The sequence below is a fragment of the Pristis pectinata genome, chromosome 9 (assembly GCF_009764475.1).
Source record: "Pristis pectinata isolate sPriPec2 chromosome 9, sPriPec2.1.pri, whole genome shotgun sequence".
NCBI classification, from domain to species: domain Eukaryota; kingdom Metazoa; phylum Chordata; class Chondrichthyes; order Rhinopristiformes; family Pristidae; genus Pristis; species Pristis pectinata.
Window position 1 is genome coordinate 101782075 of NC_067413.1, and position 25874 is coordinate 101807948.

Consider the following 25874-nt stretch of genomic DNA (forward strand, 5'->3'; position numbering starts at 1 on the left):
CCCTGTTGATGCTCATACAGCCCCAGATTGCCTATCTGACCAGCCTGAGCCTGAATGTCTCTCCATCTGACCCTGCTGTCCCCGACTCCCGATTGCATGTTCCACTGACCCAGACCCGATCCTTGCCACTGTGTCCTGCTCCAAACCGCAGCCCAACTGCCGCCTTCTGTTAGCAGAGGAAAGGCCTTGCACGCAGAAAGTATGCAAAGCCTCTACGATCGCCATGACTCCTTGGGATTTCTGCTGAACAGGACTTTGCTGCCACAGGTACTCTGCACGTGGCTGCTTTAATAGAACCTTTCAAGGGCCAAGCAATTTCAAGCCTGAGTTTGTTAGAATTGATGCAGCAAAATTCAAATTGAGAAGCATAGTAACATGTCTGCTGAAGACCTGTTACAGTAATGGTGATTCTGAATCAAATGTTAAGTTTTGGCAGTGGATCTTGAAGGAACTAAACTGAGCTAATAATGACACTTATTTATTTAAAATTAATAAGTGGAAGATGCTGCTTTAATAAACTGAAAGGGGTTCAACTTAAATTGTCACTAGAACAAAAAGCAAGAATGTTAACTTGCTTCTGTCTGCACACTTTTGTCAGATGTTGTCTGAAAGGAAACAGTCCTGTGAGATGTAAGTGTATGTCAGTTCATGGGAATGTGCAACTCTTCTAAAAATAGAAAGCATATTAAGTACTGGGGAATTTAAGGACGTGCTTGAAAACCATCCAGCACAGCAGTGCCGTTGTTCCAGTTTAGATATCTGACTCAATCTGGTCTGTTTGAGGTTGCCTGTCAGTCACTGAGATTGTCCTATTGTCTAATGTTTTTACTGGAGATTTTAATTTGTATAATACATGGAATTTACAGCATAAAAACTGGCTCAAGGTGTTTGTGCTTCGTGTGAACTTTCTCCCAACTTTTTACATCAGTATGTCATTCTGTTCCTTTCTGTCTTGAATGTATCCTTGCTCTTCACCTCATCTCCTCCTTTTAACAAAATCCAAATGTTATCCCCTCTGGATAGATCAATTTGTTGCAGGGCACTTCAGTTCAGCTTGCAGAAACATGCTAATTCATGGACAGTATAATCACAGGAAACATAAGGAATGAAAAAGAGTAGGGAAAGGAAAATTGCAAGAAGCCAAAATCTGAACCTTTTTTGAAAAAGTTTCCTGCAAAACCCAAGGAAAGATCTTTCTAAAGGTTTTAGCAGTTTCTACCCACTTTATTGCTGCTTTTATGTCAAAAACGTCTGGGAGATGCAAGGGAGGAGTGGTGGTGGGGGGTTCAAATCAAATTCTCCAACAGTTTGGTAGTAGTTATTCCTTGGCCAATTCAGAACCCACCAAACTGGAATGGAAGCAAATTGTCCTTGATCCAGAGAGGCTGCCTGCGAGGAAGAGGAAGGTGTTGGGAAGGGTGGGTGAACAGAGTGGGGGTGGAATCACAGAAAGTTGCAGAATCTTGGATCTTTTTCTCAATTTTTCACTTCATGGGGATCCAAAATATTTCAAGGCTTAAGTTGTGGAAAAAAAAGTCTGCATCAACATGCAATCGATCACATTCTATGATGCACAGGTTGTAACAGGTGACACGGTTCTTTTAAAATACATTCTTTATGTCAAAAAGGGCTCTTTCGGCCTTGCTGCCCCTGAACCAGCTAGCATGACCAACAAAATGAAAGCCATTTAGTCATTTAAATTTAGGACAATGTATCAAACAGGTAAGGTCACATTTGATGCAATTTGATTGCTTCACTTGGTCATTCTTCAGCTCTGGAATGCCCTCTCTAAACCTCCCTACTTCATTATCTCTTTCTGCTTTTAAAACTCATTAAAAAAATCTACTTTAGCCAAGTTGATGATTATCTGCCATATTAAATTTGGTATTAATCTTCATTTGATAACACACCTCAAAGTTCCTTTTGCAGTTTGGGGCATTTTGGTACGTTAAAGGTGCAACATTGTCACACTGTCTCAGTTTCCTCTCTGAAGTCACCAGGATTAGAATGTCCCGCTACGCTGTCAAAGAATCTGTGTGAATCCCCCAACAGCCCATTCCTCCTCGAACCCCCCCCCCCCCCCGCCCGGTGTTTCTGACATAAAACAGCATTGAAAAGATCCATGGCTGAGAAGATACAGAAAACTTTCTTCAAATCAACGGCTGTGAAATTTTTACTACTTAGCTGTTTCCCTTCCCGGCTACTTTGCTTTACATTTTTATTCTCTAGATTAATGTTCACGAATTAGCACTTTCCTGCAGACAGAGATCATGTGTCCTGGAGGTCTTATTCAGAAACTTGTTCATTATGCTCATGATTTTGTAGTCGGTAAACCTTGAGATGGCAGCGTTTTCACGGATTGCTACTCCTGCCATTTTGGGGATTGAAGAATCAAATAGTCAAGGGGACCATTCTGGTGACCAAAGTTTTCATTCAGTGATGAGACTGCGTAAAACAGTAAAACTGAATCATTTATCTATGTTTCTCTTTTAACAGGTGAAGACCAGTTGGACAGCAGAAATGTATCCAGGATCACATTATTTGTCAACCTCATTACATGGTAATTTGAAAAAAACAACTAAAAAAGTTAAATAACATTAAATTGTTCAGCACTTAATTTAAGAAAATATCATAGTCTCCATATTTATTACTGTCTGTTTTAACTAAAACACCTGAATTTTTCTATAGAATTGCACATTTCAGGACATTTGTTACTGATATCCCAATCCATGCCATTCTAACCTTTCAGACTCAAGACTGGCCTCCCATCACCTACTCTCTGCAAACCTGAACTCATCTTAACCTGCAAGACTTGTCCTTCCATCAGTTCTGTGCTCACTGTCCACATTAGCTCCCGAGTTCCTGGTCCAGCAACACCTGAGAGTTGTATTTTTCTTTCCTCACTTTCAAATTCCTCCAGGGCTTCAAGCCTTCCTCTCTGGAAACTTCCAGCCTTAAACCCTCTCTGAATTTTGGTTTGCTCCAATTTTGGCTTCTGCTGCATCTCTGAGATTGGAATCTGTGCCTTCAGCCATTTGGTCTTCAACTGCTGCAGTTCTCTGACCAGATGATTGGCTTTGTGCAAGAGCGTTTGAAGTAAAATCAGATCCTTGACTTGGAGACAGTGACCTATTGTTGCTGTGGAAACTATAGCAATGCACTGTAACTGTGGAAAAGGCTTTGTTCATGATGCTGGATATGTCATTACTTGTAGTTATACCATCCCAATTATACATTTGCTAAACTGTTAATTTTAAAGGCAGGTTTTGATTTTAAAGAAGACAGAACTAACCAATACAATCCAATTCTAAGTTTTATAAGATATTTTATTCAATAGATCTTCTTTCTGCCCCCCCCCCCCCCCAATTCCAATTTCTTTTTTCCCCTCTTGGCCATAGCATACACTTTGTTCTTGGGGTTTCTTTCCTGCACATGATCAGTACTTTAATTTATGCAAACAGTTAGTTTAATCCAATGTTTCTGACCATTTCTAACAACTAACAAAATATTTATTGTTTTTGGCAGCTGCACAGGTATTTCCAGAAGAAGTTCAGAAAGAGGAGTCTCCTAAAAGGGTCCTTCAAAGGTATTCAGATGCACATCAAAGTTTCCTTGCATTAGTTTACTATGTGACTCTTTCAGAGGAGATCCTTAGAAATATGTTATTAGTATGTCCATTAGATGGGGATAATATTTCTTGGGTTTGCTCAGCTGACCAAATTGAGGTCCAAGTGAGTTTTATTTTTGGAAAGCAGTGAGAGAAGGGAATTGAGAAAATAGTGATTGGTTCAGCTCATAACCTGGTCTTCAAAGCTTAGAGGGCTGACAGGAGAAGGAAAGGTAAAATAATCTCAGGGTTGAAGCCTTTGAAAACTGCACAAACATAAATTCTATTCAAACATAATGGCTAAATTATCTGACTGGTAATCCAGAGAGCTGGCCTGACGGTCCAGGTATCCAAGTTCAAGTCCCAGCACAGCAGCTGAGAGTTGAAATCCTGGTAGTAATCCAGAATTTAAAATAAAATAAGTCAAACAAGCTTTTTTTTCAAAAAAATGAACTCCCAGATGGTTGCAGAACCACCTAGCTCACTAATGCTCCTCAGGAGAGGAAATCTGCAACTTGTTTGTCTGGCTGACATGTGATTCCAGACCCACCAATGTGGTGCAATGGCCCAGTGAGGACTATGAAAGTATAAAACCCAACTAACCACAATGTGTAACCCAGGTACTGAATTTGGGCAAAGTAAGTTCACTGTCAGCCTAGTTGAGCTCTTTGATTAAATATGAGGACTGTTGTGTAAATTGGAAGAGCTATCCCAAATGATAAATTCAAAACAGGTGTATACAACCAGACTGTAACCTCTCGACCCGGCACATCTTTCGGTCTGACTGTAAAGCCAGGGGTCAATGAGGATTGCAGAAGGGCATGCTGGAAACAAGCACCAACCATACTTAAAACCCACAAGCAATCTGCTGGAAGAACTGAGGGTCAAGCAGCATCTGTGTGGGGAGGAATTGTTGACATTTCAGGTCAAAACCCTACATCAGGGCACCGTGTTCTTTCCTTCCCACAGATGCTGCTTGACTGGTTGAGTTCCTCCAGCAGATTCTTTATTGCTCCAGATTCCAGCATCTGCAGTCTCTTGTGTCTCCTTAGTTAAAAGCCAGCCTGGTGAGGACATAAAATGGACAGTGTTAAGCAATATCATAAGCAATGGATCAGATCTAATTTCAGCTGTCCTCCCAAGTCTAGTTGTGAAGTTTGTGGGTGGGCTGAGAAGGAAGAGACTCTGAGAACATCCCCAGCCATGGTGAGTGCTGAAGACAAGGCTGAAACACTTGTACGCGTGCTCAGCCAGAAGTGTTGAAATTACCAACATCACAGTAGACAGTCTTCAGTGAATTTGATTCACTCCAAATGACATCAAGAAATGACTGTGAACACTTGATACTGCAAAGGCTAGACCAGATAATGCCCCTGCTATCGTACTGAAGATGTGCACCCAGAACTAATTCTGGCCAAGCTGTTCCAGTACAGTGACAACACTGACATCTACCTGATAATGTGGAAAACTGCTCGGTTATGTCCTGTTCACAAAAAGCAAGACAAATCCAGATCAATCCAACTAATTACCACCCATTAAGTCAACCCAATCAACAGCAAGGTGATAGAAGATGTCATCTGTGGTGCTGTTTCACCTACTCACCGATGGCCAGTTTGAACTTTGCCAGGACTACTTGGCTCCAGCCTTGTCATAGCCTTGATCCAAACATAGACTGAAAAGCTGAATTCCAGAGGTTCCATTCCTATCCAGGAATTCCAGGAGTGAGCTGAGAGTGACTGCTTTTGACATCACGGCAGCATTTAACCGAGTGAGGCATTACTGAGCCCTTTATACAACTGGTCAATGGGCAGTAAGGGGAAACACTCCAATGGTTGCAGTCTCGACTCGCACAAAGGAAGATGGTTGTGATTATCCCAGTTGCAGGAGTTCCTCAGGGCAGTGCCTAGGCACAGCCATCTTCAGCTATTTCATCAATGAAATTCCATCACAAGGTCCTAGGTGGGGATGTTTGCTGATGATTACAAAATGTCCACTGCAACTTACAACTCCTGAGCAAGGAGGATCGATTCCTGTTTGTGCTAGGTTTTATTCAACATAATTGTCATTCAGTGGCAACACTCGTACCAAGTCGATCACTGTTAACATCCCAGAGATCACCACCAACCAGATACTCTATGTCCAGCCACATAAATACCATGGTCAAAGAGCAGGTCAGAGGCTGGGTGTCCTCCAATGAGTGACTCACTTCCTGACTCCCCAAGGCCATTTCCCCCATTGACAAGGAACAAATCAGAAGGATGATGGAATACCTTTGCATGTTTGGATGAGTGCAGTGCTAACAACTTGCAAGAAACTAGACATAGTCCAGGACAAAGCATCTCACTTTAGTGCACCTCATCTAACTGTTCATCCCCTCCACCACAAAGGCTGCAATGTGGACCATCTACAAAATGCACTGCAGTTACTTGCCCAGTCTACACTGACAACACCTCCCAAAACCAAGACCCGTCTCACAAAGACAAGGGCAGCAGGTGCATGGGGCCACTGCCACCAGCCTATTCTCCAAGTTGTGCACCATTCTGACTAGGAAATGTATCACTGGTCGTTCACCACCTATCACACTGCTGGAGTACCATCACTGAAGGACTGCAGCAGTTCAAGCAGGCAGCTCACCACCAACTTCATTAGGGGTTAGGCATCATTAGAGGGCCATTAGGTACCAGCAGTGTAGGCTGGCGATGCTGACTGTTCCCAAATCCTGAAAAACAAACAAAAAATTAACATGAGGAGATGAGGGTTCAGCAGAGGGACAATTATTGAAACAGCCCTCTTCCAGAAAGCATTTGAGATTTAAAACTGAGATTAAAATGTGGAACCAAGGTGGGTCAAGATTTACAAAGCAGGTGAGACATTTCAGTGAATATAGAAATGGGCTCAAGGTTAATAAGACTTAATAAAACAGCCTTTCCAGGTAAGGCAAGAGATTCATTCTTGCCTCTTCTGACCTGGTCTGTTGCGTTAAGTGCTCGTGATTTGACCTCCTCGACATTTGCGAGACCAAGTGTAGACCATGTGATCATTTCGCAGGTTACCTGCACTCTGTCCGCAATGGCCATCTTGATCTTCCAGTTGCATTGTCACTGTAACTGCCCTTCCCAGTCCCACACCATCCTGTCTGACCTCTGGTCTTCTCCACTGCCTGGGTGAGGCCAAACACAAGCTATAAGAACAGCATCTTGTATTCTGCTTGGGTAACCTCCTGCCCTGTGATATCAACAATGACCCGCTTCCCCTGTGTTCCTTTCCCACTCCCACCATCTGCCCAGAGTCTCTCTTCCTTTGTTCACCTGTTCTCTTCCCCCCCCCCCCCCCTTGTAACCTAGACATCTCCATCACCCACTTGCCTACCTACCTGGGCTGCTTCTCCTTTGGTTCACCTTTCCTATCATCTCAACTAATTGGTTCCATCTGCCCAACATCTTCTCCCCCATTTCCCCCCCCCCCCCATCTTGTTCCAACTATCAGCCTCTGTTTCAGCCCTCCCTCTCACTTTGAAAAACTGGTTATCTTCCCTCTACCCTCTCAGTCCTGGTGCAGGGTCTTGACCCAAAATGTCAACCATCCCTTTGCTTCCACAGATGCTGCCTGACCCTACGAGTTCTTCCAATATCTGCAGTCTCTTGTGCCTCCTTAATAAGGCTGGTTGTTTTCTTTGATCAACTCTGTTTAGTATTTTGTTGCTTCCAGCATTTCATTGATGACCAGCGACAGGTTTTGTTCACCTTGTCATCTAAATCCTCTGGGTGGCTCCCCCTGCATGTGCCGTCGGAGCCCGCGCCTGTTGACGAATGGTTATTATGATATGAGTGAAGAGAGCTTCATGGATGAAGGAGGGAATCTCACCCTAACACCATTCAAAATAAACATCAGCTACAAGGAAAATCTTGTGCGGTGAGTGTCAATCTCCACAATTACTGGTAAATCAGACTAGAGCAATCAGAATGGGTGCAACATGATTCAGACATGATATTCAACTTTGGTAGTCTTGCCATATTACCTAAACATCAGTCACAATTTAGTTCATTTTAAATTATGCTGGGGATTGTGTGCAGGTATAATTGTGAAGGAGTATATTTTATATGGACCTGTGAATGTGCTAAAGTGAAGGAGCAGAGAGGTTAGTATAACTCCAGTATGACAAACAAGTTGGGAGGTATTAATGAAAGTCTTATGTGCAAGATCTGACAATTCCATAATTTATCAGTACAAATCTCACCTGTTCACATATTTATGGGTGCTGTCAAACTATTTGGCATATTTCTAAATGCATATTGAACATAAAACGTTACAGCACAGTACAGGCCCTTCGGTCCGCAATGTTGTGCCGACATTTTATCCTGCTCTAAGATCTATCTAACCCTTCCCTCCCACGTAGCACTCCATTTTTCTATTATTTATGTGTCCATCTAAGAGACTCTTAAATGTCCCTAATGTATCTGCCTCCACAACCTCTGCTGGCAGTGCCTTCCACGCACCCACCACTGTGTGTGTGTGTGTGTGTGTGTGTGTGTGTGTGTGTGTGTGTGTTTCCCATACCTTCCTGCAGTCACCTTAAAATTATGCCCCCTTGTGTGAGCCATTTTCACCCTGGGAAAAAGTCTCTGACTGTCCACTCGATCTATGTCTCTCATCATCTTGTACACCTCTATCAAGTCACCTCTCATCCTCCTTCTCTCCAAGGAGAAAAGCCCTAACTCGCTCAACCTGTCCTCATAAGACATGCTCTCCAATCCAGGCAACATCCTAGTAAATCTCCTCTGCACCCTCTCTAAAGCTTCGACATCCTTGCTATAATGAGGCGACCAGAACTGAATACAATACTCCAAGTGTGCTCTGACCAGAGTCCTATAGAGCTGCAACATCACCTCGTGGCTCTTGAACTCAATACCCCAACTAATGAAGGCCAACATACCATACGCCTTCTTAACAACCCTATTGACCTGTGCAGCAACCTTGAGGGGTCTGAGGACGTGGACCCCAAGATCCCTCTGTTCCTCTGCACTGCTGAGAGTCCTGCCATTAACCTTGTATTCTGCCTTCATATTTGATCTCCCGAAGTGTATCACTTCACACTTTTCCGGGTTGAACTCCATCTGCCACTTTTCAGCCCAGCTCTGCATTCTATCAATGTCCTGTTGTAACCTACAGCAACCTTCTACACTGGAGGGAGACGTTGCACGTCTTTATAATAATGAAAGGTACATATGATGTTGAAACTAAAACACATGAATTTGGATGGTTATAATGTGATTTGAGGTCTCCTTTTCATAATCTTTGAGTGAGATTGAATTTCAGGAAGCTGACTCAGCATCTCAACCTCTACTTTGTCAGTGATTGTATGTGGCCTGGATGTCAGCATCCAAGTTTAGAAAGCTGCCTAGAGATCACATGCATTCTTAATATCAATTTCAATATTGTGGATATCTGAATAAGAGTTTCTGTTGGAGATCATTTCATCTTAAATACTGGTCTGATTGAGCACCTGCTGACCAAATGGAATGAGCATTACTTTGTAAATGGGATTTCATGAGTTACTGAAAATCTTTGAGTTAATTTTCTTCGTATCTTTTCATTTGACAAAACTATGGAATAAGCATTCTTGAGCATAGCACTGTTTTTACGGTGCTTCTTGACTGAAAATCAGTTATTTTTCTGGTGGAAGAAGATTGCAATGATTTCCACGTTGAATCAAGCTTCAGAATTGAATTCCAGAAATTGGACCTGTCACTAACAGTTGCGGATAGCCTTCCACAGATGACACAATTTGCAGGGCAGGGAATAATTCCTCCAAGCAGTTCTTTAGAGCATTGCCCAAACAATTGGGTCACAATTTCTTATTCGTATTTTCAATATGAATTTTATTTAAAGTCAACATTTCTATTCTATAGCTTTTTTGAATGAAGAGATAAAAGAAAATCAACTCTGATTTTCATTAACTCTTGGTACCCCATTTACAAAGGAATGCACATCCCAGTCACCTGTCGATTTAATTTCTACTTACACTCAGACCACTGCCTTCCTATAAAGCTCAACATAAACTTGAGGAACAGCTCAGCTTCCAGCTGATCCAATCTTGGTCTCCAGTATCGCTTTTCCACTCCCCCAAATGTTTCCCATAAAGTTCAAATGTTTGTCAATCCCCTCCTCGAATATATCCAATGACTCCATCTCCACAGCTCTCTGGGGTAGACAATTCTATACAGTCTTGAACCTGTAGGTGAAGAAATTCCTCTCCATATTTTGTGTTAAATGGTTACCTAATCTTATTTTGAAACTATGCCCCCAGTTGTAGATCTCCTCTCCCCCTGTAGGGGAAACATCCTCAGAGCATTCCGCCCCCCCACCTGTCAAAGTCCCTCAGAATCTTCTATTTTCATTAAATCTCATTCAAAGGGAAGGATCTGCAGAGATATTGTTGCAGTGAGAGAAGCTTTACAGTTTCGGGTTTATCCAGGAGCAATACCGGAGGAACCAGTGGATAGAAAAACTGATTCGTAACACTGGTATCCAACTCACTGTTCACCTTCAGTCATTTGCTAAAGGAAGTTCCTGTTAATCCTGCAGAATTTTCCGACGGAGAAGAAAGGCTCGTCGATCCTTTGCAAGTCTTTTTTCCATAGATTCGCCCAGTTCATGGTTGAACAGCAGTCTTTTCAGTGGCCCTGACTGTCCTCTTGCAGAATCTTCATGGATTGGTGAGGGAAGTGACTTTGACACCAGCTTCAGCAATAAGCAGGGTATGTAATTTCAGTGAATGCAAGTGATTGGAAAATAACACCATAGTAATATTATTATTCCAAATATTTACCAATAAAGGTCATGGTGTGGGATGTGAATATTTCTGTGCCCCATCCTATGCCTGTGCACCACCCGCTCAGTTAAGACCTGCCAGTACATCTGAGCCACAGCAGAGAGTGTTAGACATTCACCTCTGCTTAAACTGTGTCCTAGGAATGTGTGGATGCCATAATGGATTTATAGACAAGTTGCCCATACTAGTGGGTAATGCAGCTTGTGCATGCACTTGAGTGCTCCAGATCAGTAAAATCGAAATTATTGGCATCTGAAGTGCAAGCCTGAAAAGAGTTTATTCCTTTTGCATCTGCAAGTAAGGATCCTAGTGCTTGTTTGAGTAACCCTTCCTGAAGTTGGGCTGCACCAGACATCCTGCCTATTGCATTCAAAATGATCACCTTGCATGCAGCCATGTCTGGAATCCTTTAGCTGCCAAGGAGGTACTGTGGCTTCTTCCTGATTGATTCACATTCCTTTCCATCTGATTCTCTCACTCCAGGTCTCTGCTGCTCTCCCAATTTACTCCTCATACTTGCTGTTTGAAGACCTTTTGCTATTAGATTGCCCTGAAACTTGGCCCATTTAGGGTGAGCCTCTGGCTTGAGGCATCTGCTCCACATGTGGAATCCAACCATGTCCAGTGATTTCAGAGCTGAAGTTGGGCCAAAACCAACTTCTACTTTAGTAGATGAACAAAGAAGAAAAAATGGTCAATGAAAAGAAAACTTTGAGAGTGGTCAGAATCTGCAATCTGCTGCCTGTAAAGTTAGTGGAAAAAGCCAATTGGACGTTCAAAAGAGTAATGAATAGACACTTAAAGGATGATTACTTGCAGGAATACAAGGAATTGGACCAACTGGATTGGTCTACAAAGTGCCGTCATGGACTTGGCTAAACTACCATTTTTTGTGACATAATGATTCTATGATTTAATATTTTCCATCAAAAGATTTTGATAATGGGACTCCACTAAGGATATATAGATGGATCTGTTGTACATTTAAAGTCTTTTGTTTTTAAATCTGATTTCCAGTACTTGTATCACTTTACTTTTCTTTCCTACTAGCAGAGTGAACTATTGTGAAAGAGAATGTAAACATTTAAATGTGTAACAAATGACAATGAGTATATGATTGAAATGCTAGAACTCGCTTCCTGATTTCAGGACAAGGCACTGTGGATTTGTCCTCTACCGATGAATCTTGGTTATTAGAAGAAACTCAGCCCCTAATTAATGCTGAAGCTTTCTCCACTGAAGGTCTATTGGTAGATGGATCACAAGACTTCTTGGATCTTCCTTCTCGTTCCCAGTTACATCCTGCAAAGTGCTGCTTCAATTACATGCCAAAAAGCCCAGGTGAGATGAGATGATGCTTCTATATGGAAGTGATTAAATGTGATGTAAGAAGCGTGAACTATTCCTGGGTGTGCTACTCATTAACTGAGATCTAGCGATTATTCATCTTTAGCTGTTTTGTTGCATTTTCTTTTAATAATTTTTTGAACTGATTATTGCAGCTGAAATTTCTTCTTTAAAACTACTCAGAAAACCATAATTGCAGTGTAAGGAATGAGCAATACATTTAGACTGTTTTGGGTCACGAGCATGTGCACAGAGTTGAGAATGTTGTTAATGCTCCACTTCCAACTTGCTCTCCCTTTCCAATGAGGCTTCATCCTGGCAAGACAACCTGGTGAACGGACAGTTCTTTGCCCACAGAAAGTACAGGACGTATCAGTACTATAGATGGTAGGTTCCATTGGATATAAGAAAATGACCGTGTCACTGAAGGCTTCTGGAGCTTTGTTCTTCATGTGAACAATACAAAAATGACTATGTTCAATTGAATCAACAAAAGAAAAGTTGTGGTCGATTTTTAATTATCATTGGATACAGCTGGGTTTAGCATGTGGAGCAATCAACATCCTCACTGAGGGTCCCAGACAAATCTTAATAATTGCACCACATTTACACAGAGTTAGTTAAGAGTACCAAACCAGTTCACCAAGCAGTGTGTGGGAATTCCAAGCAACTGCTTTGTAGAATTGAGCTGGACGTGGGAGGTCATGGAAAATCTCAGAAGAATTGGGGCATTGCCAACTGTCAGATCTCTCTGCAGCAAATGTCAGTGACAGACAGAGACTCTGCAGGTCACTCTGCAGGTGATGTATCTGCCTTGATGAGGCCACTGGCCTGATAAAAGCAGGTATTCTGATCAATTATTTTTTAAATTCTTGTACTGACTGGTATCTGTCTGCAGAACTTAACTTTAATTATTGAGGGGAAGCTTTCCTCTCTGCTGCAGGTATGAAAATAAATGGAGTTTGCAGACTAGTGATATTCCTCATTTTGTATGAATTATGCTGTAAAGATTGTCTGAAATTGCAAAATAAGAAATCTGTGAAAAGTGTTTACTATGTTTAAGATTTCACTGAAAGCCCTTTTTTACCTAACTGGACTCGACATTTATTGTCTGACGAAGATGTGATGTGAAGAACTTCAGATGCAGACCTGCATTTGTTTGAGCTGTACAGTTTGAAAAGGGTTTTTTTGGATATTGCTGACAATGTTGGCATCTACTGTCCATTCCCAACTGCCCCTGAACTAAGGTAAGTAAGAGTCAACCACACTGGTAGGTGAAGTAATATAAAAGCTATAGCCGGAAAGCATTAGTGAACCAGAGGTTTTCTATTACAACAATCCAATAACTTCGTGGTACCTTCAGTTTTGGCTTTAAACTGGGGACTTCATTTCTTGAATGTAAGTTCCATAGCTGCCATGGTCGATTTCAAACTTGTGTTTCTGGATTCTAGTCCAGTGACTTTACTGGTGTTGATTTGCTTGAATTATTACTTTTAATATCACACTAAATTGTATAAATGACCTGCATTTTTTACTAAATAATGTTTTGTGCTTTGTCTATAGTTTGAAGGTGTTTGTTAATTCTATTTCAGATTCAATGACTATCAAGAATTTCTTTTCCCACCTGATCATTTTGGCCCTCTCCATAGGTGTTGCTGTATTCACAAGGTTTGGTCATTTTGAGATTGGCTGGAAGCTTGATTTTGTTTTGAATGTTGTTGTGACTTCCACACTGATGTTCACTGTGATGTGCTATTCCTTTCACAGGTCCTTCCTTGGAGGAGTGATTGCTGCATTAATCATCACCATGCTGCTGTTTACAGCTGTGCTGAGTATGTAAAAAGTCTTATTCTGCCATTTCTTTCTAATTTTTCAGACGTGTTAAAGCTGAATTCTGGTGCACTTTTTTTTACAGCTACAGCAAAATCAGCATATCCCTGCTTTATTAAATCGCAAACGGTCTTGCATCAAACACAAGCTGAGGTAGGACAGTAGTTTACAGTTCAATGATTTTTTTCTGATGAAAACTGGTTAACAGGAGTACTTGAATCCTAAATGTGAAGTGTGGATGTGCAAAAGGTAATAAAGATAGCTAATGGAATATGGGCTCCCTTCTGAAGGGGTGGAGGCAATACTAACAGGAAGGACTTGTTCCTAGCAGAGAAGGAACTGTGAATTAATGTAAAAAGGAGGAATAGATCAGAACTGGAGAAAAAGATTCAAACTAAGAGTGCCTGTGTCTGGAACTCGGTGCCAGAAAGGTTGATGAAAGGGAGAAACCCTCAATACATTTTAAGTATCTGGATGAATATAAATCCAGTGCTGGGAAATGGGATTAGGCTGCGTCCTGTGCCCTACATTACTATTTTTATTTATCCCATTTGGAACATTGAGCCCATTTCTGGGATCTCACTGAAGATGGGATCTATGGCCTTGGAGGAGGACCAGATTACACTGAATGATACTGGGGCTAAACAATGAGAGTTTGTAAAGACTACTTTGCATTCCTTTGAATATAGAAAATTAATGGGCAATATAACAGGTTTATGACAAATAATCTTAGATGGTGGAAGCCATAACAAGGGGACGGAGCTTTTGGAAGTGATGTAGATAAACTTTTTTACACGGAGGGAAGAATAAAATATTATCTCTCCAAAGTCCTATGGAGAAAAGGTGAACTGAAAATTTCAAAACTAAGTTTAATATTTGAAGGCAAGGTTAAGGGCTACTGATCCAATATGGGTAAATGGAGTTAAACTAAACACCAGCCAAAATTTAATTAAAGTATATAACATCTCAAGGAGCTGACTGGCTTAGTCTTCTCCCCTTTATTACAGAAGCTTCTAACTGGCACGTACCTTGCTGAAAACAACCCCTATTTGTATAGAGAGGCAGACAACAGTTCCTAACCCAGTATACAGACTCATTACAAGGAAAGTGGTTAATTTGTATTCTAAGCACGAAAGACTGAACACACAGGAAGAGGAAAATAAAACAGAAAATGCTGGAAACAAATGATACTCAGAATCAGATTTATTATCACTGACATATGACATGAAATTTGTTGTTTTGTGGCAGTAGTACAGTGCAAAGACAAAAAAAATCAATAAATTACAAAAATAAGTAGTGCAAAAATAGAATAATGAGGTAGTGTTCATGGACCATCAGAGATCTGATGGCGGAGGGGAAGAAGCTGTTACTGAATCATTGAGTGTGGGTCTTCAGGCTCCTGTACCTCCTTCATGATTGTAGTAACGAGAAGAGGGCATGTCCTGGATGGTGAGGGTCCTCAGTGATGAATGCTGCCTTCTTGAGGCACGGTACGGTAGTGTAGTGGTTAGCATAACGCTTTACAGCGCCAGAGACACGGGTTCAAATCCGGCCACTGTCTGTAAAGAGTTTGTACATTCTCCCTGTGTCTGTGTGGGTTTCCTCTGGGTGCTCCGGTTTCCTCCCACATTTCAAAGATGTACGGGTTAGGAAGTTGTGGGCATGCTATGATGGCGCCAAAAGCATGGCGACACTTGCGGGCTGCCCCCAGAACACTATGCAAAAAGATGTATTTCACTGTGTGTTTCGATATACATGTGACTAATAAAGATATCTTAACTTATGTCCTCTGGTGGATTGTGCCCGTGATGGAGCTGATTTGAGTCTGTAACCCCCTGCAGCCTCTTGCAATCCTGTACACTGGAGGCTTCATACCAGGCGGTGATGCAACCAGTCAGAATGCTCTCCACTGTACATTTCTAGAAACTTGCAAGAGCCTTTGACATACCAAATCTCCTCAAACTCCTAACGAAGTATAGCCACTGTCGTGCCTGGGTTAATGCTTCAGGTTGAATACCCTTCAGCAAAACCAGGAGGAAAGAAAGGCCAGTTAGTGCTCGTCTTGGTGACAGCCTGTATTTTAATGTTTTTTATTCCAAAAGCTGAGATAAAGACTGTGATTTTAACTCATTCTGCCTACCTGGCAGAAGAGAGTTAAAATAGATGGTAGAATCTCAATATAGTCCTGCACAGCCATTGTTTTCCTGGAATTTCTGGCAAGCAATCAGCAGTCTTTGATTAACAGGGGAGCCCAATGCCACTTGATCTAACTCTGGAGGAATGTGCACTGCAGAATCTCTGCAGAAGGGTAGGGTTTCAGATTTGTGGATCATTGAGATCTCTTCTGGGGAAGGTATGGCCTGTACAAAAGGGATGGGTTACACCTGAACTGGAGGGGGACTAATGTTGTTGCAGGCAAGTTTGCTAGAGTTGTTGGGGAGGGTTTAAACTAGTTTGGCAGGGGGATAGGAACCTGAGTGATAGGTCAGGGGTTGGTTTATTCAGAGTACAGGAGGGATGTCAGAGGTAAGTTTTTTTGTTTCCACAGAGAGTAGTGGGTGCATGGAATGCACTGCCGGCAGAGGTGGTGGAGGCAGATACAGGGACATTTAAGAGACTCTTAGATAGGCACATGAATGATGGAAAAATGGAGGGCTATGTGGGAGGGAAGGGTTAGATAGATCTTAAAGCAGGATAGAATGTTGACACAACATCGTGGGCCGAAGGGACTGTACTGTGCTGTAGTGTTCTATGTTCAATGAAAACTGGCATTGTAGCACAAAAAGGCCAAGAAATGCAAGTGCTAAAGTTACTTTCTGCTAAGCTAGGAAAAGCAGACATGATGGTGTGGCTTCTCTTGAATAATATGGGCCACTGTTTTCTCAGCCTTGAGCCTGACTTGTTTTTCTATCAGCTGGTCAGCCTCTGGACCATTTGGTCTGACCCCAGCTCAGAACTAATCACCTGGTTGGAGAGGCATTTTGGCTTGATTTCCTGATAGTTAAGAACTCTTGCTTTAAGTCTCCATTTCAGAGCCAAAGTCCAAGATTCCAGCTCCTAGCTTCCAGTTGTGGGTAGAAGGCAGGATGATTGCCTTCAATATGCCGAAGTTTGTGCAGGATGTGAGGTGAGGTGGAGGAGGGAGGACTAGAATCACTAAGGGTTCCCTTTCTTGATCACTATATGATGCCTCTTTATAGAAATGGATAAAAATAGTTGTCAAAGACAACCTCTGGCTTGGTTGTGACTGCCTCCACTTACTTATTCATCTGATCTTCAGGAGCAAATTCAAATCTTAAGATTTAAAGACATCTTGAGATACCAAGGAGAGGTTGTATCTGAGAAATACTTAGAAAGATATTAGTTAATTTAAGTAAATGGGGAAAGTAAAACGTACATATTTATTTTTAATTGCAGTTTTATGTGGTTTTTATCTAATCTATATTTTAATTCTTTTTAAGGAAATCACATCTAACAAAGGCTGAAGTAAGTTTTCAATAACAATTGATTGTAATTCATTGAACTGTAGTGAGATGCACTCTGAGGCTTCCCTGATTGCCTGCTTGCTTGCCTGCCTCCTTTTCTCCTGGATATAGTAACCTATATTCATTCTAACCATATTTCCTTAAGCTGCAGGATGACCATACCTAAACGTGCTGACCACTTAACTCTCAGCCTCACAGATGTACTGCAGTGGCACGGAAGCTCTGAAGCCCAGCATGAAGCAGATGAAACCAGTGGTACTTCCTGCAGATGTGGTCATCTAGACTGCTCAGAGCATCTCAGCATTCCCACATGCTGCTAAGCCATACAACAGATAGGACTAAACTCTCCTGCTTATACCTTTTAACTTAAAAACAAGCCTCTTTTATTAAAAAAAACATCAAACTAAGTGAATGTAGAAGTGAGCTTAGCACGAATGATCTGTCCGATTCTGTAGCCACCAGCTAGTATTACTGTTGATTATTTGTCGCTTCCTCATTCTGAGCTCCATGCTGTCAGAAAACATTTCAGAAAATTCCATTTACTCCATGTGATATCAAGGAACAGCAAGTTACATTGAGTCAGTAAATTCTGACAACCAGCAAAACTCAGCACATTCAGACACTGGCTGATAAGGAGCAAGTAATATTTATGTGATTGAACTGCCATTTCTCTCTGCCATTTCCTGCACCTCCGTTCTCACCCCCACCCCTCCCAGACCCAACAGGGATAGGGTCCCCTTTGTCCTCACATTTCATCCCACCAGCCTACATATCCAACACATCATTCTCCACCACTTCTCCCATCTCCAATGGGGCCCCACCACCAAGTATATCTTCCCCTCCCCACTCCTTTCAGTCTTTTGCAGGGACCGCTCTCTCCACAACTCTCTAGTTCACTCCTCCCTCCCCACCCATCCTGCTCCCACTCCAGGGACCTTCCACTGCCCCCACCATAGTTGTGACACCTGCCCTACACCACCTCCATCCAGGGACCCAAACAGTTCTTGCAGGTGAGACAGATTCACCTGCACCTCCCCTAATATCATCTACTGCATTCAATGCTCCAAGTGTGGCTTCCTCTACATTGGTGAGACCAAACGCAGACTAGGCGACCATTTCGTAGAACACTTGCTCTCCATCTGTAACTGCGATCTGTATCTCTCCGTTGCCAGTCAACCCCCCCTCCCACTCCATCACAGATATGTCAGTCCTTGGCCTCCTCCACTGCCAGGAGAAATCCAAACGCAAACTGGAGGAACAACATCTCATTTTCCATCTTGGGATCTTATAGCCTAATGGGATGAACATCAAATTCTCCCACTTTAAGTAAACCAACCTTCCATGCCCCCCCACCATGCCATTTTCTTTTCTTCCCTTTCCTAGCCTCTCCTTTTCCTCTCCTCCCCTCCCCCCATGCCACCTGCCTCCATACCTTCGACCTGCTCTCCCCTCCTCCCTCACATCTGCCTGTCACTTATTACCTGCATCTATCACCACCTTGTGCCCACTGCACCTCCCCTCTTTTGTCCACCTATCACTGCTCTGTTTCTCCCCCACCCCCCCATCTATTGGGCTTCCCCTTTTCCTATCTTCAGTCCTGAAGAAGGGTCCTGATCTGAAACATTGATCGTCTGCTTTTCTCCACGGATGCTGCCTGGTCTGCTGAGTTCCTCCAGCATCTTGTTTTTTCTGCCACATAATGACTCTAATATGAGGGAGTCTCACCATCTTAAGAAGAAAGTGTAACCACCTCCACTTTATCTTTCAGTATTGTCACCATTCCTACATCTCAGTACGGGAAATGCTCACAGGGAGGAGAGCAGTTCCAACACTGCTCAAGAAAATTGACACCAAGATAAAGCAGTCCACATTTTTGGCACTTCATTCACCAATCACCACCCTAAAAATTCACTCCCTCTATCGCTGGTGCACCACTGATGCCAAGAGAACTATGTGTAAGATGCACTGCAGAAACTCAAAGCCTTCTTCATCAACACTTCCCACCTGAGTTGCAATATATTGCCAATACTTCCCTGACTTGGAATACATTTCTTCAACACTGGGTCTAAATTCTGGAACTCCCTGCCCAACAATACTTTTGTTAGTACCTTCACCAGAAGGGAGTGCTTCAAAAAGGTGGCTCATGCCACCTCGGGCAGTTAAGTATACCAATAATCTGTCCAGTAACAAGCAGATCCAATAAATGAAAATAAACAGCATTCAATCTGCCAGATTATGAATAGATGCCTGTGAAAAGAAATATTTTGTAAAAGTGATGTAGGCTCTTGCCTACTGCATCACTCAATGGTTTCTTCCGATACTTTGTATTTCTAATGCAGAAGCTCTGGAAACTCTTGGGAAGTAACCAAAGCTGTTCTTCCTGGGTTTAATATAAGCACTGGGACTTCCAATTTGTTTCTTTGCAAGAGAACTGTATTAGATTGCCCCAGTTAATCAGAAGTGCATGAAAATCAAAAACTGTAAATGCTGGAAATCTGAAATAGAAACAGTAAATCGTGGAACCACTCAGCAAGTCAGGCAACTTCAACCAGAAACATTAACTGTTTCTCTTTCACTGTGTGCTGTCTGACCTGTCTGACCCATTTCCAGCATCTGCTGTTTTCACTTCATTTGAGATGCAGGCCACAGATGATCCTTCAATGCCCAGTTTTCTGCTGGGTACTGGAGTAGATTACCACAGTGAAATTTCCCACTTGTACACCATAACATAAGTGAAAGAGACAGAAGCTCAGGAAAAACACATAGAGATAAGAGAGAAGGATTGCTCTTCCTGATTCTAAATTTAAAATACAACTGGCCTCTAGTCAGTGCTTACCTTTTTTAACAGTAGCTCAGCCTTTATTCTCTGTATAATTCTGTCTAGCGCATGGCCCAATGGTGAAGAGTTTCTGGCACAGCAGTGTGTGGTTGCCATTGGGGTTGAACTTGAAATTGGGCACAAATGAATTTCTATGCCTGGGAGTCCTCTGTTACCCCTGTGAACATGCTGCAAATGACCAACAACTGAAGTGGTTCTGCTTTGCTATGTGCATGCAGTACTGTGTGACAGCACTCTGTAGGTTGATGGAGAAGAGCAGGTGAACCATAAAGTTGTATGACATTGCCAAGTTATGTGACAGAAACTCTGCTCCTATTTTGTAGATGGGCTGCACACATCAAGGCCAACTGTCATTCTGTCAAGCTCATCCTCAACTGGGAATTCCATCATTGTTTGAGTCTGCCTCTTTATAATTTTTAACTTTTCTGAGAATGATTGATATTGTACTTGGTGGTGTGCGTGATGAGGATGGAGCCCAAGTTCAGTTCAGTCAGGCATGAATACTTTTCATCAAATTAGATAGTGTGATTTTATATTTTTGGGGTCCCTAGCTCCTGATTTTGACAGGCATAATGAAAGTATTATAAAGTAACCATAACTGTTTTCCTTCAAATAGGTTATGAAGTATAAATTTATCTCTGCTCTCCTAAGAGTAAAGCAATGGAAAGTTAGGTAAAGTCTGGACAATTTTGATGAGCTGGTGCAAAGCATTCAGACCAATGGGAAAGAAGTTGGTATTTTTGCCTTGAGTAAACCTTTTGAACTGTTTTTAGTTCAGAAGTTAAAAGAAAAGGAAGAAATCATTTCAGTAATCACGTTGGTATGTTTAAGGGAAAGGGTAAACGCAAAAAATTCTTAAATGTACATATTATTTTATCTCTCCTTAACTTCAAGTATTGGTTCAAACAAACCCTGGGCCTGATCGTGCTCCATTCCCATGCATTTGAATTAATTTTTAAACAAAAAATCATCTGGCAATAAAAATCTGATTATACTATATAAAACAAAAACCTACAAAGCCATTAAGTTATTATTATAAACCTAATCCTAACTAGTTCATGAATGTACTAAAGGGAAGGTACCCCTATATGCCATGTGTCCCCCAGTCCAACGCCAATAATGTTCACTTTCATCTGCCCTCTGGTTCTTCCACAAGTTACTGAATTGTATTAGAACAGAAAAGAATGTCCACATGGAGGGTTACCTGCTACCTAAGCATTGATGCAATGGAGACAAACCCAACCAAGTTACCTGCAAAATCCTGCTCCCTAACATTTGAAAACCTTTGCCAAGTTGAGCAGTAATCTGCAATACTACTACTTGTAGAATTGGATCCACCAATTGACATCCTAGACTAATTTCTTACTGACTTGGAGATAGACCCACCAGAAATAGGGGGTAAATAGGGAATGAATTGCCTTGGGAGTCTCAACTTTGACTGCATACGTCACGTGGATCTACTGATCTAAAGCCAATCAAGGGCAATAAAATACTGTCAAATCACTGACCTCCACTGTTTTGAATATGGAAGAGGCACTGATGATAACAAGAGTATTGAATGTATTTTGGACTAGAAACATCAATGTCCCTCACCACAGTAGTTTTATTAATAACTGAATGGTTGAGTTGTGAAGGATACAGCCGTCAGTCCATATTTTGGAAGCTAGTAATGGAACCAAAGAACTAAGCTATATGATTTATCTTCACTGATCTCTGTCTCAAATGGGTCTATCCAAGATATTACTGGAGCAACAATGCATAGTCTTGCTGAAGAACATGGGTTTGGACTGAAGAAATCCTCCACTTTTTTTTGGTAATGGGATCTTAGCAAGTGGGATAGAGAGAATATACTCAGCAGTTTAAAAATGGGCATCCATGAATTGCTACAGGCAACTTTTTTTTCATGACATCAGTCCACAGGATCAGTGAATTTAATTTCATAACTTGGGGTGATATTCCAAATTTATAGCTTCTGGGTTATTATTTCCAAAACAGCTCCATTCATGCTGCAGGTTTCCATGTAGACCGCCACTTTCCAGCTCTTGGTTGGCAGTTTTGTACTTTACAACTGTTCATGTACTTATCCACTTACCTTTTTAAATGTGATGTTGATTTCTGGCCCCACCACCACCCTTCGAGGCAATAGGTCCAGACCCCAACTAATTCTCTGGTGATTTTTTTTTCCCCCTCAACTCCCTTCTAATTCTTCTACCAGTTAATTTAATTCTCTGTCTCCTGGTTATCAGCTTCTAGGCCAAGGGAAATAGGTCTTGTTTACCCTGTCTGAGCCTCATAAATTTGTACACATCAACTAAATCTCCTTTGTTGTAAACCCAAAGATCTAAGCCTAGTTGGTCTCTTTCCTTAGACTTTTATTCTTATGCCTCTCTACCCTCTCCATTATTATCACCTATCTCATTGCTATATTTACTCTTCTATTCCATGCCTCAGTCAATTAAGGCAAGTATCCATTATGCATTTTTAACCACATTACATTATCGGCATCTGTGAGCATGCACTCTGATCTGCCTGCTCCTCTTTATTGCTTGTCCTCCCAGTTATCATATATTCCCTTGTCTGCCTTCGCAACCTATTTCTCCAGATTCTGTTTACCACAATTATGCCCATCTAATGCGCTCATTGATATTTGGTTGTACCCCAGAAATGTCCATTTTGAAGCACAGTGCCCATTTTGATGTTATAGAACATAGAAAAACTACAGCACAATTCAGGCCCTTCGGCCCACAAAGCTGTGCTGAACTTGTCCCTACCCTAGAAATTACTAAGCTTACCCATAGCCCTCTATTTTATTCAGCTCCATGTACCTATCTAACAGTCTCTTGAAAGACCCTATCGTATCCACCTCCACCACTGTTTCCAGCAGCCCATTCCCTGCACTCACCACTCTCTGAGTAAAAACTTACCCCTGACGTCTCCTCTATATCTACTCGTAAGGCAGGACCTGCCCTTGACAAAGCCATGCTGACTATTCCTAATCATATTATACCTCTCCAAATGCATCCCAAACATTTGAGTCATGGTCCCCATACTTAACCCCACATAAGTCATATGCATATACAAAAGGCAAGGGAAACGGACATCCTAGTAGGAAAGGTATCGGTTGGGGGAAGGGGGGAGTGGGAATTGAGGGACAGGCTTGGATTACACTTGGAAAGGCAGGGATTAGTAAAGATGGTGAAATGGCTTTCTCAAAGGAAGATTCTCTCTGATCAATTTGAATGAATTTTTCAAAGAGGTAATAACACTTTTTGATGAGGGTAGTGTGGCTGATGCAGTGTATGTCCACATCAATGAGGTCAAAGGTTAGAGCCCATGGTGTCCAAGGCGGGTTGACAAATTGCATCAAAAAATTGGCTTGGTAAAATGAGGTTGGAGGGAGATAGTGGAGGCTTGTTTTTGTGACTGGAAAAGTGACCTTTGGTGTACCACAAGGATCAGTGCTAGCGTCCCTACTGTTTGTTAGATACATTAATAACTTGGACATGAATATAGATAAGCTGAGTAAGTTTGCCAATGATACAAAAATTAATGGTGGTGTTGAAAGTGAGGATGATGTTGATCGGTTGGTAAGTTGGGCAAGGCAATGACAGATGGAATTTAATCCTGGTAAGTGCAAAATTATGCACTTTGGGAGAACTAAGAAGGTTAGGACATAATGAATGGTAGGGTCATAGGGAATACTAAGGAACTGAGAGACCTTGGTGTATGAGTCCAAGGATCCCTGAAGGTAGCAGCACAGGGAGATAAGGTGGTGAAGAAGGCATTTAGGATATTTGCCAGGGCACAGAATATAAGAGCAAGGAGGTTGTGGTACAACTTTACAAAACACTGGTTAGGCTACAACTGGAGAAATATGTGCAGTTCTGGTCAATGCCCAATTGGAAGGACATGATTGCACTGGAGAAGGTGCAGAGAAGAGTCACCGGAATGTTGCCTGGAATATTTCAGTTGCATGGAAATGCAGAATAAACTAGGTTTTTTTCATTGGCTGAGAGGGGACCTGACAGACCTACACAAAATTACGAGGGGCAAAGATAGGGAAGATAATAAGAAACTTCACTGTGGCAGAGGTCATGGGTTTAGGGTCTGAGGAGATCTGAGGCTTAACTGTTTCAGCCAGAGTGTAGTTGCAATCTGGAATACGCTGCCTGAGAGTGTGGAGGAGGCAGGTACCTTCACAATGTTTGTGTGTGTGGATGAGCACTTGAATTGCTGATGCATAGAAACTATCGGCCAAGTGTTGGTAAATGAGATAAGTATAAAAAAGTATTTGATATTCAGCAAGGTTATGGTGGGCCTGTTTCTATGCTGTATGACTCTATGGACTGAGTCATGCAGAACTTAACTGTACTCCAGTCCCAAAAAATTACTTTTTCCAAAAGAGCCAAATTCTCTAGAATTCTATGAGCTTTAACTTACTGGAGCAATCTATCATCTAGAACTATGACCAACAAACACTGCTAAAATCCATTGCTGCATCAAATGTTCCATCCTCATCCAGTACTTCCAATTAGTCTACACTCGTACCCTTGCTAATTAATTGAGTATTTGAATTCACACAATGTTAACAAGGATTTTTAAGTTGTTGTAATATTTAATTCCAGAATAGATCAAATACAAAGTTACTCAAGATAAATATAATTATTTCCTTGTGTTCTGCTTTCACTTTTACAATACAAATCAAAAAATAAGTCATTAAAAACTGTTCATTGATTCCATTTTCCTTGTGTGAGCTATTTAAAAGCAGAATTGTAAATTAAACAGTGATGGAAGTCACTTAAAGCTTCACTTAAAATTGATTGGATTATTGTATCTGGTGAAGATTTGTTTTTCTTCTGTCTGCACCTTCAGATTTGAACTTGCTTTCTTTGCAGATGAGTGGACAAGCATTCAGGTTTTAAGGATCCAGGAACTGAGTTAATGGACATCCGAGAATATGCAAAACCTCCAGGATTTTATGTCTGGTGCTTTCAGAATATTTTCACAAAAATAACAGATAAGAATGTATGTACTTGTGTTTGATAGATCAACTTTTGAAATAGTGAATGTAATAGAAATGTGTAAATAAAGAATTTTGAATAATTTGGTAAACCTCTGTTGCTTGTTAATCCTACATAATCAGTTGAAACGTGATGCGAGGTGGGTGGACGGCGCCAAATATTGTTCCACCATGATCGAATAGAATTAGAATTGTCTCTTCATTATCTGGTTTTATGAAACCTGTGAATCTTCATTTGCTTTGTGTTCAGAACCTTGAGACCATGACTGAGAACGTATCTTTGCAGTGCATATGGATGTAATGTTCATATTCTGCTAAATTAATAACACTGTAAAAGTAGCATAAGCCCCTCTTGTCCATGGACTGTTGCATTTTCAGTAAGGATCTGACAGCAGAGTAGGAGCAGCTTTTGGGATCTCCTGGGTCACAACATATGTTAGAGTGGTCAATAACAAGGCCAGTGTGAGCAGAGTTACTTGCATTTCTGTGTTTAATATCAGGCATCACCTTGCAGCAGAAACCCAGTTAATGCACAACAGCCAGATTTCACTGCAGTTTTCAGCCAATGTGCAGAGATGGAACAGAAAGACTCGTGAGGAATTTCCAGATGACAGACTTGCTGACTTGAATGAGTTGGATTATTCCAATTTGCATAGTATCCCAGTGCAGGCAGGAGCTTTGCAGTATTTGTACACACTCTTGGTCTTCTGACGAACACCGAAATAAGTTTCAAACTCCATATCCAAGTCATTGGCACCATCAGATGAAATGGTGAGGATATTCAAGCAATAGTTTAATTGACTGGGAAACCTTTAATGGATTAATGCAAAGAATGCAGTCAATGCATGTTTGAAAACATCAAGCTCAAACCAAGCACTGTCCTGATGCAGGGTCTCAACCTGATGTCGACAATT

General features: G+C 41.6%; 1 protein-coding gene across 1 annotated transcript in view; it reads left to right on the forward strand.

Moving 5' to 3' along the window:
* tmem71 (transmembrane protein 71) overlaps window positions 1-24997 on the forward strand; it is a 41392-nt gene extending 16395 nt beyond the window's left edge. Inside the window, exons 2-11 of the mRNA XM_052022632.1 lie at window positions 2497-2560; window positions 3526-3586; window positions 7316-7519; window positions 10193-10365; window positions 11589-11780; window positions 13379-13454; window positions 13554-13618; window positions 13702-13769; window positions 17078-17102; window positions 24836-24997. Coding sequence (XP_051878592.1) covers window positions 2497-2560; window positions 3526-3586; window positions 7316-7519; window positions 10193-10365; window positions 11589-11780; window positions 13379-13454; window positions 13554-13618; window positions 13702-13769; window positions 17078-17101 — 927 coding nt within the window. The 3' untranslated portion in view covers window position 17102; window positions 24836-24997. The remainder of the gene's footprint in view (window positions 1-2496; window positions 2561-3525; window positions 3587-7315; window positions 7520-10192; window positions 10366-11588; window positions 11781-13378; window positions 13455-13553; window positions 13619-13701; window positions 13770-17077; window positions 17103-24835) is intronic.
* Window positions 24998-25874: the final 877 nt, after the last annotated feature.